At 36.4% G+C, this 16,558-nt stretch overlaps 1 protein-coding gene across 2 annotated transcripts in view; it reads right to left on the bottom strand.

The window, feature by feature from the left end:
* LOC127424526 (solute carrier family 12 member 5-like) overlaps positions 1–5,520 on the bottom strand; it is a 75,898-nt gene extending 70,378 nt beyond the window's left edge. For both annotated transcript variants that reach the window (XM_051669842.1, XM_051669843.1), the window contains exon 1: positions 5,272–5,520. In XM_051669842.1, coding sequence (XP_051525802.1) covers positions 5,272–5,326 — 55 coding nt within the window. In that variant the 5' untranslated portion in view covers positions 5,327–5,520. The remainder of the gene's footprint in view (positions 1–5,271) is intronic.
* Positions 5,521–16,558: the final 11,038 nt, after the last annotated feature.

Genomic DNA, 16,558 nt, shown 5'->3' with positions numbered 1-16,558 from the left:
CCTGTCTCGCCGGGCCACGCCTCAAGGACCTTTTTGCCTATGTATTTTTAATCATTTTCCACTCTTAATTAATCTACAAACAAATAGAGAAAAATGAAAAGTTTATCCAGTCAGAATTTATTGCTTGATGCTTACAAGTGAAGCATGACAACTGTTTCACAAATTGCATGCCCAAAGCAGCGCGTGAGTTTGAGCTCCACCCCGTCAGGCCTTCAGAATTTCTACAGAATCCCTCAAAAGTGCAGATGAATGGGCAACTAAGTCAGATTGTCAGATTCATCTGCCAATCAGATTGATTTATTTGTTCTTGATGGGTATGATCTTTAGGATATGTTCCAGTCGAGGCCTTCTAGCTGGCCTTGAGTGACGTAACCACGCTTTAAGTGATGTACGTAATTTGAAAGCGAAGAGTGCGAGATCTTGCTGACGAGTTGACTGTCATTACTGCCACTATCACCATTGAGAAAGAGATCCTTATGGATTTAAAAACACGAGATGTTCTGCATGACCGTGTGATTGCTTAATTTATTAATCAGGAAAGGAGGACTTATTTTCACTTCAAGCAAATTGGTAAGTGTTTTTGCATTGTTATAGCAATGTCAGGAGTTTTCTAAGTGTAAATTAGGCTGCTTGAGCATTCAAGTTTTTCAAGTTTGAAAAGTAGTGCTGCGTTCCATTGAACTCGGAAAGTCGGATTTTATAACTTCCTACTAGGAAAAGTGCAATGGAATGCATCTTGAAGACAGAATTACAACTTGTGGGCTCGTGCAGAAATTCTCATCTCCGATTTTGCCGAGATGCAGGGGCATGATGTCACACAAACATGTCGAAACTCAGGGAGATATACAGTACAAGTAAGTGATAAACATTCACTTTATTAAGTAATATCGATAAATTAATTTGTTTCCACATTACATGATATTAAAGCTTGTTTAACAAATGCCTGCAGAAACAGGTGTATAAAACATTATAATCTCTTTTGATAACCATACACCTGAAACACAAATGCTAGCGCTGCAGCATTGTTTATCAGTTGGGTTGTACCCTGCCGAAACTAAATTTATTGCAAGCAATATTTAAATTGCAAATATTATTAGATAGATTTTTCCAGGTATTATAGACCTCCTTGGTGGATTCATATGAAAAATTATGATTTTTGAATGTCTGTTCGGGAGACGTTTATTTCACAAAACAGTCATGCTGCAGTTAAAATTAGGCGTTTCAGAGTCGTTTCAAGTTCTGGCTTTCGTGCGTGGACATGTTTTTAAAATGTCAATTGGTATTACTAGTTAGCTGCGACAGGCATAGGTTTGGACCATGGAGCAGAGGCGGGCCTGGACCGTGGAGCAGAGGTGGGCCTGTGACATGGCATGGAGCAGACTGAGTCTGTTAGCTAATGTATGATGCCCAAAGGCATAGGGTGTCTTATTCATTGTGAAACTGTGAAACTATTCTTAATGGCATGAATCACACTGAAGGCCTAGACTTTAAACGCATGGCCCGCCACTGGTTACAGCTATTAAGATAATATAACTTATGACATTATACTTTTAGCTATGATAAATAAAAGGCTTTGACCTACACAGCTTCAATAGATCCTGATGATAATAAGTGAAATATAAAATTCATAATGTTAAGGTATTCTTAAAGGAATAGTTCACCCAAAAATGAAAATGCTCTCATCATTTACCCTCATGCCATCCCAGATGTGTATGACTTTCTTTCTTCTGCAGAACACAAATTAAGATTTTTAGAAGAATATTTCAGCTCTGTAGGTCCATACAATGCAAGTAAATGGGTGCCAAAATTTTTACGCTCCAAAAAGCACATAAAGTCATCATAAAAGTAATCCATAAGACTCCAGTGTTTTAATCCATATCTTCAAAAGTGATAAGATAGGTGTGGGTGAGAAACAGATCAATATTTAAGTCCTTCTTTGCTAGAAATTTGTCTCCCTGCCTAGTAGGCTGCGTATTCATGAAAAATGTGAATAACCAAAAACACAAGATGAAGAATGTAAAAGTTAAAGTGGAGATTGACTGAGCAGGGAGGAGAATTTATAGGAAAAAAAGTTCTTAAATATCAATATCGAGTTTCTCACCCACGCCTATCATACCACTTCAGAAGCCACTTCATAACCACTGGTGTCTCATGGATTACTTTTATGCTGTCTTATGTGATTTTAGGAGCTTCAAAAATGTTGGCACCCATTCACTTGCATTGTATGGACCAAAAAAAGCTGAAAAATTATTCTAAAATTCTTTGTTTGTGTTCAGTAGAAGAAAGAAAGTCATACACATCTGGGATGGCATGAGGGTGAGTAAATGATGAAAAAAATTTTGTTTTTGGGTGAACTATTCCTTTAAGTTCAAGAAATGTGAAACTGCTTAAAAATATATATCACGTTTTTCTAATTCTCAAATCAGAGATACAGTATATGTATTTTTGAAATTTATAGTAATTGGTGTCAGTATCACTAGTCATTCAGTGCTGTGATGTGATGTGTCAAATAGCTTGGAGGTTCTGCACTGCCAGTGAAGTCGATCAACAATCAATTTCCTCTCCCCTCCATTTAATTTATCACTCCATCTAGTCCAGCCTTCTTGATTGCCGGCAAATGCCAAAGATCATCTGTGTCATAATGCAATCAGTCAGATCTTAAACCTCATCGGCCAATGAAAGGAAAGGTCAAAAACGATTGTGTTAGGCTACTCTATGAGTGATGTAACTAAGCCATTGTCCTAGTAATTATCATCATACCACATTATATTTTTGAAGCTGCTGATAAAAGTCTAATTGCAAATATGGCATTCTCTCGACCTTAAAGCTGCCAACCCTTCGGATTTCAATGTCCAGATGGTGATAACAGAGACAATGACATGACACCATGCTTTTCATTTTCAGTTTTCATTTCTTCATTGGAAGAAAATGCAGTGTAATCGGGGCTAGTTGTCACACGGGGAAGATGTCATAAGAGCAATATCTCAGTAACAATAAGATTTGGAGTCAGAAGTCCAATTATGAGCTTAGGTTTTGTATGTTGGTTTCAAACAGCTAGTTTTAAACCCTCTGAAATTAGGTTGTTTTAAATCTCATAAATGTATACACTTTATCAGTTACAATTGATCAATTTGTTGCGTTATCTTTCCATTTTTGTTGTTTCATGAACTGTTTTGTGCTTAGAATTGTTTTACTTTTTAATTATTTCTGAAAAGCTGATGACAGTTTCTGCTGTGACAACTTACCCCATTTTGTGTGACAACATGCCCCATTATTGGGGCAAGATGTCACACAAGATCAACATATTTAAAGAACTGTATCTTTATTCCTGGGCAAAAAATTTGAAAATGTGCATGAATTTTATGAGCAAACAGGCATTAACACCAACGTAGTACTGTCCCTACCCAGGATGGGAGGGGAAAGGGAGAGAGAAAATTCAGGGCAGCATTAGACTTTGAAGGGAGAAAGGCAGAGAGAGAGAGAGAGAGAGAGAGAGAGAGAGAGAGAGAGAGAGACCCTTTGAAAAAAGGCAAAAGCTTCAGTGCAATAGTCTGCAGCCAGCTCCACTCAGGTCTACTCAAAACAGCACAGTCCTGCAGTGACAAAGGCCCCAAAACTGGTTTACATTCACAATGCTGTGAAACTGCATGTGACCACTGACTACTCAGTTCAGTTTCAGGACCCTGGACAGCACCGCTGATGCTTTTGGCTCAATGGGCATCAATTTCAGCACCATGGACAGAATATCAGCTAGAACTTCTGCAATCAAATTATCACACTTGTAAAGTACCCCAGGACATCTAATGAAGAACCCAAGCAGTTTGAGTTTGGAACTGAAATACACAGACACATACGTACATGTTTATGTGTTTGTCCAATCACATATGTATCACAAACACAAAAAGAATATATCATCCACAGCACTTAACACGTTTTTGGATTCATCTAATGAGTGCATGTTCTGCCGTACTGCAGGGTGTTGATAAGAATGTACTGAATCACAGAGGAGGTCAGGTACTCTCTCTTTTACAGATTGCAGATGAACCTGTATTGGGCTACATGTAACATTTATGGTACAAATTGAGCATCCCGCATGTGTGAGACTCCTTCTCTTTCCAAGACAGTCAAGGGTTTAGGATATTAAATGCACTGAAGGGTCTGTTTTTACTAAGATGCTCAAATTATTCCAATTACTCCCCAGGATCAAGAGACACAGTGAATCCCATCCACTGCCTTTAAAAACGAAATAAGATTATGCAAGAGCGAGTGAGACAGAGAGGGACAGACAGACAGACACCAAAAAATAGAGACAAACATAAGAGGTTGATGGAGACAAGCTGAGTTGTTCCTTAGGGAGGTGGCGATGCTGGACCATCCACACACACACACCGCTGTCTATACTTTCTCAGACAGACACAGAAAGCATTATCATTCTCCTCACAGCAACCTTGCAGCACAAGCCTGTGCCAAACTGCATATACACCAGCACACACACACACACACACACACACACACACACACACACACACACACACACACACATATAAGAATTCCCAACCATATCATTTATTTGAAACATTCCCTGTCTCTGTCTTTCTGCTTCCTTGCCAAATACACTCGCATTTATGCATTAATGGCACCATTCATAATAATATTTACAGTCCTATACTGATTTCTCCCTTAATGTATCTCTCTCTCTCTTTCTACCTCTCTCTCTCTCTCTCTCTCTCTCTCTCTCTCTCTCTCTCTCTCTCTCTCTCTCTCTCTCTCTCTCTCTCTGTCACACACACACACACACAAACACACACACACACACACAAGCATTTATAGCCATCAATCTTTGGTGCATGATTGGTCTTCATCTACCCTCATTCATCAAAGAGACACACACTTGCACAGACTATAATATACAGATACAATAAATATATACTGTATATATATATATATATATATATATATATATATATATATATATATATATATATATATATTGTATATACTGTTTATATACACACACGCATATATATTGCACATATAAACACATTGCATACAATATACATACATATATTTACAAATTCACATTTTCTCATTCTATGCTTATCCAGTGCAACTACACATTCACACACACACACACACACACACACACACACTGGTAACATCAGCAGTGACTGGTAAAAATGCCCATTTTCTTTGCTTTTCCACTGCACTCCCCTACCACACACAGACACGCACACACACTCCCAATTGCTGTGACAGGATCAGAGTACTCACCCTGATTGTTGGGTCCCCCATCGCCCTCTTCACATTCTGTGAGATTGTTGAGCATTCTGGAAGACACAGCACAGTTCCTCCACTAATGCGAACAGTGCTGTGTGATTCAACCAGCCAACGTGTGTACCAGTGAAAAAAGCCACACGCTCACACACAGGATGGAGGAGGAGAAGGCTTGTGATTCTCTGCCTCTCTCCTCTCAAGAAGGCGAGCAGCGGTGCTGTGCTTCGGCAGATTGGAGTCCTCCTGCCGTTTGCTGCCCTGCGTATTGACTCTCTCTCTCTCTTTCTCTCTCTCTCTCTATCTCATTCTCTCTCACTCTCTAGGAGGAGGGGTTGTGGGACAGAGAAGCTGCAGGGACGTAAATGATGGAATGCCTAAGAGCAGGTTTTTTTCTCTCAAACACTCACACAGCATATCAACTCCCCTCTTTCCTTCTCTTAGCTACACAACCACAGCCAGTCACCATTAAATTCACCATGCAGTTCTGAGGATTTAGCTTTTCTTGTCATTGTCATGTTCTTTCGGTCGCTCTGTCATCATCTTTTCATACTGTTAATAAAGTGATAGAGAGGTACACAAATTTTAAAGAATGAAATAAAAATGAGAGGTTCATTTGATTGACTATCTGGCATTCTCAAGTGTCTTATTTTGCTGGCCTGAAGTCAACACCAACCACATTTTTACATTTTCTAAAGAAAATATGTGTGGTGCTTCACTGTGCAAAACCCACCACAACAGCAACACTTGGGTGTTGTGTGTGGTTGCTGTGCAGTTACTGAGGTGTTCTGAGTGCAGAGGGTGGCATAGGTGGATGGTAGGTGGTTGCTTACTGGCCCAAGTCAAAAAAGCCCCTCCAAGTCTTTATGATATTCTTGTACCTCGACATGGCTGGTCTGATCATCCCACCCAGTTTGCGTATGATTCTTATTCTGTTTTTTGTTTTTTTCTTCACATACCTAACCTGAGGTATGAGCAATCAAAATAGTCATACTTGACTTAGCAAATACCACTAATGGACCTTTTTCATATTTCCTGGTTTTGACATGTAGAAGTATACATTGCAGGGTAATCATCTATGGTGGTGAATGAGAGACCACAGCAAATAATAACCACATGACAAAAATATAAAAATTGCTGTCCGCACACCGAATTGGAAAACAACCACAAAAAGTCTAGCAAAAATACATTATTTATTCATTTTTAAATTGCATGGTGAAAAAGTGCAGAGTGAAAGTGAATTAAAAACCAGACCAACACAAGCAAACAGCAGTTTCACCACATTGCTATCTTCAATACTCAAACAAAAAACAGTTAATCACCCATTTTATAGGTAGGCGTACTTAATAGGAGATTATAACCAGCTGGACTAAATGAGTTGACAACAATCTCCTAAAGTGACAGAGCTTAAATTATAAAGACTTTTTATAAAAAAATAAAAAAAAAGACAAATAAATAACAATTTTTTTTTACAAAAAGCAAGAAAGGTCCATCTCTTCATTCTTCCCATTTGGAGTTAAAGATTTCAATAAAAAAAAAAAAAAAAAAAACAGAAAGCTTCTCTCTGTAACCATTTTTTATCTCTATCTCCCCCTCTCCTGTGAGGTAAAATCCTCTCAATGCACAGGAACTTCAGATCTGAAAGAGAATGTTTAGCATACTTAAAAATGCCTAAAAACCGAAGAAGAGTCATCTTTTCTCCTAATGGCACTCATATGTTCAAATTTTCTAGTGTGCAATTTACGTTTGGTTTTGCCAACATATATCAAAGAGAATGGACAGACTATTATGTAAACAACATGTGTGCTTTTTGATCATTTGTCTAATCTTGTATGTTTTGGATGTATTAGTATGTGTAAAGAGGTTTGAGAACAAGAGGTACAGTTGTTGCATGGAAAGTTACCCTGGGCATTGATGAAGGTTGTATGAGAAAAGATGGAAGTATATGCATGGACCAGTTTATCCCTTAAATTAGAACTCCCAGAGAAAACACAGAGTGGGGGATCAGTAAATGCATCCAGTAATTGAGTATCACTTTGAATGATGTGCCAATGGTTATTGATAAAATGTCCTCACTCAAAGGGCTGAAAGTGGATCTGAAAACTCAGGAGAAATTCTTGTTCTTATTTTTTGTTTTAATTTAACAGATTCTGGATCACATGAAGAACGAACTTTATCAAGTGCAGCATCAAGCCAATTACTGGGAGAACCTCGTGATTTAAAGTGGTTGTTCTTGAAAATGTATTTGTCTTCCAGGGAACCAAGATATAAACTGCCATAATCTGGGGCCATGGTGGCACCCATGGCAGTACCCTCAATCTGCAAATAATATTTATTCTCAAATAAGAAATAATTCTTGGTGAGAACCATTTCAGCCACATCTGTAAGGAACTTCGTCAGGCCATCGTCATCAGCACACAGATCAAGAAAGTGTTTAAAGGAATATTCCGGGTTCAATACAAGTTAAGCTCAATCGACAGCATTTGTGGCATAATGTTGATAACCACAAAAATTGATTTCAACTTGTTCCTCCTTTTTTTTTTTAAAAAAAAAAACAAAAACTGAGGTTACAATGAGGCAATTACAATGGAAGTGAATGGTGACAATGAAATTTAATGTTGAGGGTTAAAAGGCAGAAGTGCGAAGCTTATCGTTTTATAGAAGCACTTACATTAATTCTTCTCTTAAAACTCATGTATTATTTGAGCTGATGTTGTTTAAATTGTCGTTTTTACAGTCGTTGTAAGGTTTGTTGACATTATATCGTCATGGTAATGAAGTTGTAAAATTGGCTATAACTTTACACAGAAAAGGTTTGTAAGTAATTTTATCACACTAAAATCAAGTTTACACACATATACCTATATATCTTGTGGCAATACTCTTGAAACAGTGTGTGTTTTAACGTTTATTGATTGGCCCCCATTCACTTCCATTTTAAGTGCCTCACAATAACCTTGATTTTTAAATATACGAGTGATGAGTCAAAATAAAGTTTTGTTGTAATCAGCATTATGCTACAAATGCTTTCGATTGAGCTTACCTTGTATTGAACCTAGAACATATGGAACATTTCTTTAAGGGCCAAAAAGACCCTAAGTATGAGGCATGTTTGTATGTAGAGAGGTAACATCCAAGGTTTAACATACAAACATTTAAGAAGCTGGGGAGAGGAGCAATGAGTGAGAATTTCTGTGAAAAATATTACAAAAAGAAGGTCCCTGCAAATACTGAGGACTTATGACCTTGTATATAAAGTCTAGTGTCAACTCACAATTTTTATCTAAAAGTAAAAAAGGCAGCATTTTTGGAAAAGGCAGCTGACCTCGAGGCAAACGTCCCTATCTTTTCAATGTTCTTTTCATGATTTCAACAAGCCATAAAATTTTAAACAAAAGCAATATTTTAGAGGGGGAAAAAACACGGAAATGTATTATTTGGGTCCTTATGTGTTGGAAAATAGCAATTCATTAATTAAGTTACATTTATATGCTTTCCCTTTAAATTAAACATTGCAGATTACTACTTTTAACAGTGTACTTTGGTCCACCAGATGCTTGAGAAAGCTAGGTTTTGCTGGTGGACAGCATGACTATGAAACCAGCCTGGAAATCTAAGTATAAGATGGTTATAACCATGTAAAAATGCTGATAGTAGTAAAAACACACCATACAGTAAAATACAAAATAACATAGAGTATGGCTACGGTGGGAAAGCAGCTTGCACTAATCGGCATAAACCAGTCTGGGAATCTAAAGCTAAGCTTTTCATGCTTTCAATTTAATTTTCTAGAAACTGTGTTTGACATCAAACCACAAAGGAGCATCCAATATTCCAACATTGCCATTTCATGAGACACATGAATCAAACACCTTAAAGTTCTCTCTTAATGTTTCTATAAGTCTTAAAATATCTATAAGGCATAAACCATATACTGTAAGAAGTGATTGCCAGAGGCTTTTACCGGCTCTATGTCACGCTACAGGTTGTGGAATGCTTGTGAGATTAAGCGATGTGGAAATCTTTGTCTCCGCTGTCTTTTATACACACTTTCCTCCTGAACTCAGAGGTAAACTCCACTGAGTCTTCCTTCCTGAGAGCTTTCTATAAATACAGCCAATAAATTAAGGTATAGAAGATGTTTTTTGAAAAACCCAAAGTGCAGGATTGTGAGAAAGGGTATATTGGAACGAGGGACACATATATAGTTGGACACGTGAATAAAGGAATGCACTTTACTGTAAGATCTGCAGCGAGATGATGGTGGTACAGTGAGGCACAGGGGAAGATGAAACATAAAGCTAGATAACTAGAGTAGATAAAAGAGGTGTGTGTAACTGGAGTTCAGGACAAACTATACAGAATTGAGACATTGGAACAGACCAAAAATCCCCAAGGTGATAAAAACGAATGTTTGTGTGTGCACTACGCATGGGTGTGTGTGTGTGTGTGTGTGTGTGTGTGTGTGTGTGTGTGTGTGTGTGTGTGAGCGTGTATTCCCTACATTGTGGGGACCAAATGTCCCCACAAGGATGGTAAAACCTGAAATTTTTGAAGTTGTGGGGACAGTCAGTCAGTCCCCATGAGGAAAACAGCTTATTAGCATTCATACTAAATGATGTATTTTGAAAATGTGAAAATGCAGAATGTTTTTTGTGAGGGTTAGGTTTAGGGGTGTGTGTGTGTGATGTTAATTCATATTTTGGCATTGTAAATCTGAATCTGACAGAAAGAGACAGAAACAAAAGCATATTGTAATAACCTGATGTACCAAATCAAACATGAAGTTGCCAGTTATGACTTTTATTTAACAAAAACAAACAAAAAGACGTTGGGTCAATAAAAGCCATGTGATGCACAATCAGAACAATCTGAATTAGCTAAATAAAGCAGTTTCTGTAATAAAATCAATAGAACCAGTCCTGCCCAAGGGCAAAGATCAGCTGTCCACTTCACATTTGTTTCTTTCTTCTTTTTTTCTTAAACCTGTCCCTTTAACCCCTAGTTATTCCCAGGCTACCAAGAACCTATCAAAGGCCTTCTAACAGAAAAAAAATTGAATGTAAGGATTAAACAATAACAGAATGACAGTATTTTTGTATGTTACTATATAAAGAGAACAAATGGACCAATTGACCGTCTGCAGAAAAGAGCATCAGGGTTAAGAAAAGGAGAGAGATAGAAGAACCATGAGAACATGCTGTCCTGGCAGTATTCATGCAGTGGATCTCCGCTGAGATTCCTAAAAGCTTATAAGTGCTGCATCTTGGCTATTTTTAGTATCTATAGACCCAAGACACAGAAAAGGTCTCTGAACTCTCAATTTTTCACTCTGATTAAAGAATATTTTCTCATATCTCATGTACAGACACATTTTTGGAGCTGGTTTTTCATTAATGTGGCATGGCTGAACAAAAATTGCTATGCAGTTTCAAGAATTCATTAAGGCACCTTCAAAGACCAGAGCAATTTCACATGAACGCAAAGTTCAGATCAGTTCCGTTGATTTACCTTTTGACTTTACTTTCAATCGTGGGGTATTTTCTTTATCACAATTCCCAAGCATCTTGTGAAAAAGAATAAATATGCATGCTCTTTGTTTGGATGTTCATAGGCTATTGGTTTTCCAAAAACAGCTCAGTTTAAACATTATAGATAACCAAAACAACCCAAAATAATACAAAACACAATCAAAAATGTTGGCAGAATGAGAGGTTAATTTGGCCCGCAAGTGACAGTCCAAGATGTCGGTTGAAAATAATGCTATATTTCACAGCCATCTTCACTGAAGGATAAAACCAGCAGGAAGATTAACAGGCACACTTAAATAATTTGAAGTAGATTTCCAAAAAAGAACAAAATGAAGTAAATCTGCAACAAATAAACCCTCCGCACACATATGCCTAGACATTTTAAATTGGTGTGCAAAGTCCATTCTTACTGTAATTTGTTTACATGAATTGAGGCATCCGAAATGCAAGATAAATTGGTGCTTTAGCACAAGATAAGAGTCTGGAATAATATCCGGTGAAATACTCCAGTAACTTTGGAATATATAATGTTAACACAGACTGAAATATGTTCATTTCAAATGTTTATTATGTTTGTGAGAATGCAAACATTTCCAGATATTAAACAATTGCTCTAAAGTGATATATGGAGAGGGCAGTTTTCCTTAAGAAAGGACATTTGAAGGAATATAAAAAAATATAAAAAGCCTGTCAACACCGATTTTCACAGTACAATAACGTAGATTTTGGTTCGTTTCTCACCAAAACCTGCCGTATAGCTACAGAAGACTTGAAAAATGACATACAAGCAGCAAAGACTCCTTTTATAAGAGTTTTTAAGCTTTAAAGTGAGTCACTATCAACTGCTATTGAATGGAAACCAGTGATCACAACATTCTTTAAAATGTTTTCTTTTGGTCTTTTGCAGAAGAAAGAAACTCAAGTGGATTTGAAACCACATGAGGGTGAGTAATGATGACAGAATTAAATTTTTTGGTTGAACTATTCCTTTAATTCTAGTTCCAAAATCAGTTATAATTTGGGCAGGCAATTATAATTTCTATCAGATACTTTTATAAATGATCAGAAGCTGAAAGTCACAGCACTTATAGTCACTGAAGCTAGATTAATTAGTTGTGTTAAGTCTAACAAAAGAGCACATCCTCTGTACGGTGCAAATGTAAAAGCATGGTCCAGATGGTCAGCTAGACTTTGGAGCGCATGCAATGACTGGCATCCATCCTGAATACCATTTTCATCTGCGCCAAACAGCTTTAGCTCTTAACCCAGGGGGCACGTCCCATCTTTTCACGCATGCACATATACACACACACACGCTCAATACTCACAGACTGCAAAAGCTGACCTAATCCACAGATTAAGGCCGTACAGAAATGTTGCAATTTGCTTTTCACTCCAGCCAAAAAAGAAAGAAAAAAAAAGACTCAGCCAAAAGGAAGAGCACAAGACACTGAAATACGTTCATAATAAGCATGCTTACTTCTTTATTACATTTGCTTTTTTTTTTTTAATGAGGGATTCTCATTATTGACAAGGCTTGCCAGTTTTTTAATGGAATTGGACTGAACTGATCTGCTGTCCATTTAGTCTCAGGACAACCAAGAACATGTCCTGTGCACTGGGATACAGAGAGTACTAGGTTCACCCAAATCTGTAATGGGGTAAAGATTCAAATTGGGGGTGGAAGTTGATGATCTTTCCAATGATGAACATTCACATAGTGCTCTCTTGTTATCATTAACTGATATAGCAAGGGATGCTCTCAAGAACTGCTTGATACCCTGTTGTGATATAATGATGACCTTAAATGGAACCTTAAATGGCCTTTAAGATGTTAGAGTGAGAACTGTTATGTTAAGTTATTATACACATTAATATAGCACATCCTTATTATGTAGTTTAAGTGTAGTGTTTAAGGCACTTATATACATTTTATATGATTATGGTAGCATTAAATACTAATGTAATATGTAATATGTAATACAATATAATGTAATAAAGTGGCGATTTTATCTGATATTTAAAACTATGGTGTAAAAGTGCCCTATTTCCACTGATGTGTCATGTTGTACTTTTAAATCTCCACTGAACAACAAACCATCCCTTTCATTTATTTTAGTTTTTGTATTTCTTATTTTAGGGAAAGTTCATCCAAAAACAAAAATTCTGCCATCATTTACTCACACCTATGTTGTTCTGAACCCATTTGACTTTATTTCCTCTTTGAAACACAAAAGAAGATGCTAGGCAGAATGTTAGCCTCAGTCACCATTCATTTTCATTGTTTGGAAAAAATATGCCATGAAAGCGAATGGTGACTGAGGATAATATTCTGCCTAGCATCTTCAAAGTCATACAAATTTGTAACAGCATAAGGATCTATAAGTAAATGTAAATGATAAGTAATGGCAGAATTTTCATCTTTGAATGAACTATACCTTTAATATTGGAATCTCATGCTGTATCTTTCAAAAACATGTACCCAAAAACATTAATAATTAACTATTAATACCATCGGTTCATATATTTTCCATCAACAGTTTTTCTTTGTGTGTGTCTCTTTGTATATGAGTTTGTTTATTGGGAATACCGTATGCTATATAGCTTCTACTGGTCCTAAATAGTATGTATTGAAAATACAGGTAAGAAAGTCACTACTGAAGATATTGACTTCACCTTTGAGTATAACCTCAAACTGCCACCCTCTTACTGGCATTGCAGCAAAAACTGCTGAGATTTATGAGCAGTCAGGGAGAAAGAGAGAGGGGCAACTAAAAGAAAGGACAGAAAGAGAAATTGAGTCTGTCTTGAATGTGCTTCTGGAGGAAGACAAGGGCATATCGAATCATTCTTTCTCTCTAGCTGGTACTTTGACCCTCTACATTATCTGTCTGTCTGTTGCTGAGGAGCAAAAACTACTAAATGTTTTGGTACAAGGCAATGGTTTATGGGTGTATTTGGGAGAATAGTTCTAAATGTCATGTCTCAATTGACATGGCAGCAGGTATGTGTGTCTTGCCATGACACTTTATTAAATATGATCCGTCAATCATTTTTTCCCAATTTTCCCATTCCTGGTAGAGCACCAGCAATGCCAAGGTCATCGGTTCAATTCCCAGGGAACACATGCTGCTAGGAAAAAAAAAAGATACCTTAAAGGAATAGTTCACCCAAAATAAAATTCTGTCATCAAACCCATATGACTTTCTTTCTGCAGAACACAAAAAGAGACAATTTTTATGAGCTAGTGTGAATGAGCTTCTCTTATGCACTCTCATGAAAACACAACAGATGTCAAGATTTTCACTGAATAATTACTTAAATTTGGGCTGATGTTGTATCCTTTTTGAGGTTTGAAAGCAATATCACTCCAGTGCAGTCGAATTGAAAAGAGGGACTGGGACATTCTTCAAAATTTGTCCTTTTATGTTCTGCAGAAGAAAATAAATGTACATTTATATTGAATGCTTCTGAAAAAGACTAATATCAACAGCAAAAATGTGAAATAAATGCAAATCTCTGTGATAAAGTTATATATTATACTAAATTCAGCTTGAGCCTATAGAAATGTATGACCTCTGGAATGGCCTTCTGTCTCAAGTTATTTACATCATTATCTAAATCAATTGTGTTTTACGGACTCTTATGAGGCAAACAAACCATTTATATGCTGATCTTGTCTTTAAACTGGGATGGTTTATAATCTGATCTAATTACTTCTTCAATGCTGGAATTACTTCTTTGATATTGCAGTGATAGCCATATATTTGTATACGAGTCAAACAGAAGTCAGAGTAGGGAATCAGTCAAGAACTTTTTCATGGATCCTACAAAAATGTGGCAGAGATAAAGAAGGCATCTGGGAATCTGGTAGAGGTAGTTCATACTAGCTGCACAAGGGAAGATGAATAAGGATGAGTGTCACAAAACATATGGTCTATCTGTCATATCCCTGTATAAGCTTCCCACTTTCTTAGTCATCTGTGTCACACTGCGTTTGAAGATGTGCTAGTTTTGGCATAACACTTTTGTTTATTTATTTTATTTGTTTGTTGGCTATGAAATTTTAAGAAAAATGTTTTTATCTAGTCTGGGGTCTTACCATACTGTAGCAGCAATATGACTGATTTTCTCTCAGGCTTTCAGTTTCACAGAAAGCTCTCAGAGTTATGTCACCACTCAACAGAAAATGTCAGGATGTTTTAACAGTAGTGGTGAGTGTAGACAGAGTGCAGGCTTGAAGCATTGGCAAACATTTATAAAACATGAACAGAGAAATTAATAGGGTCCAGTGTTAACACAAATATTAAAAACAGGCAAAAAGGAACATGGAGAGGAGAACTACAAAACAGAGAAACACATTAAAAGTTTAGAACAAAAGGATGTGTGCATAATAACTAGCAATAATGAACATGCATACACAAGCAAAAAATTATACAGTGCTCCGATGACTCCAAGGGGAACTCTTAAAAAGCCATTTTTAAGGAAAAATATCTTTCTATCTACGTACCTCACAGAATTAATATGTAAAATATTCATTTCAGACTAATCTAGGATACAAATATGTTTTTAAATCTTGTATTAGCATGAAATAAGCTATGCATCTGTGTCTAAGTTTTCCATAGATATATCTATAGTTTGCTTTATTCTATAGAGTTTGGTGTAATCAAGGTTGTAACCAGGGTCAGAAATGTAGGGGTGCTCAGGGCAAAAATGCCCCCAGAAGTTGCAGTTTTTGTACAATCTGTTCATTAACAAAAATAAATAAATAAATGAATAAATAAATAAAGTAGGTGAAATGTATTTATTTGACTGCTTTGCATCACTGGATATGGGTGCATACAAATGAACATTTTAAAATACAATTTTTCCTTGTGTTCATTTTTTGAAAATCATGCTTTTGTAATTTTTTCACTAAATTTTTACTTCATGCATTAAACATTTTAAATCTACTTGACTACAATGGGTGTTTAGTTGAAATGATGGTTTCTCTGATTAAAAAAAAAAAAAAAAAAACTAATTTTGAAGCCATTTTTCAGCAAAATGTTTTAAATATTGAGATATATATTAAATATTATCAAATGGCTGAAAAATATTGCAATATAATTTTTGTTGCCTTATTGCCGAGCCCTAATTGATCAAAACAAAAAAGTACGTCTCCATAAAGGTATAAAAAATGATCACCAGAATTAAATCAAGCAGGAAAATATTGCCCCATAATGTAAAAGTTCATTTCTAACACTGGTTGTAACCAAATATTCAATTTTGGGAAAGAAAGGAGAGGCATTTTTTTTTTTTTTAAAGAAAAGATGTCTTTAAGAAAGAAACAGAGAGAGTGTGCATGTGTGAGAAGGATATATATAGAGATATGAAGTAATGAATAAAAACTTGTGTTTATAAATAGATCAAGGATAAGGGATTGAATCCAAGCAAATAAATTATGCAGCAGGGAGCTGAGGCATATTCAGGATGACAATTATATCCACATCCAACAAACAGGCACCCTAAATGTGCTCTGTCTCCATCTGTCTTCAAATACTTTTTTGGTGAAGCAAGCTAATTGGGGGGGTGGGGGGGGTGTCATGTATATTATATGTAAATGTTGCATGCCTCATTTGTGCATTTTTATGTCATTACTACAAAGTCCAGTAGTCTCTACGAGAGCTGTAATTCATATAAACTGCACATATGTGCAATGTACTGTATTTCCTGTAACCATATTATGACCCTGCAAAGATTTAAACCATGGTGTGATT

The sequence above is a fragment of the Myxocyprinus asiaticus genome, chromosome 33, assembly GCF_019703515.2.
Source record: "Myxocyprinus asiaticus isolate MX2 ecotype Aquarium Trade chromosome 33, UBuf_Myxa_2, whole genome shotgun sequence".
In the NCBI taxonomy this organism is placed as follows: Eukaryota; Metazoa; Chordata; class Actinopteri; order Cypriniformes; family Catostomidae; genus Myxocyprinus; species Myxocyprinus asiaticus.
This window is presented reverse-complemented; position numbering and strand designations above follow the sequence as displayed.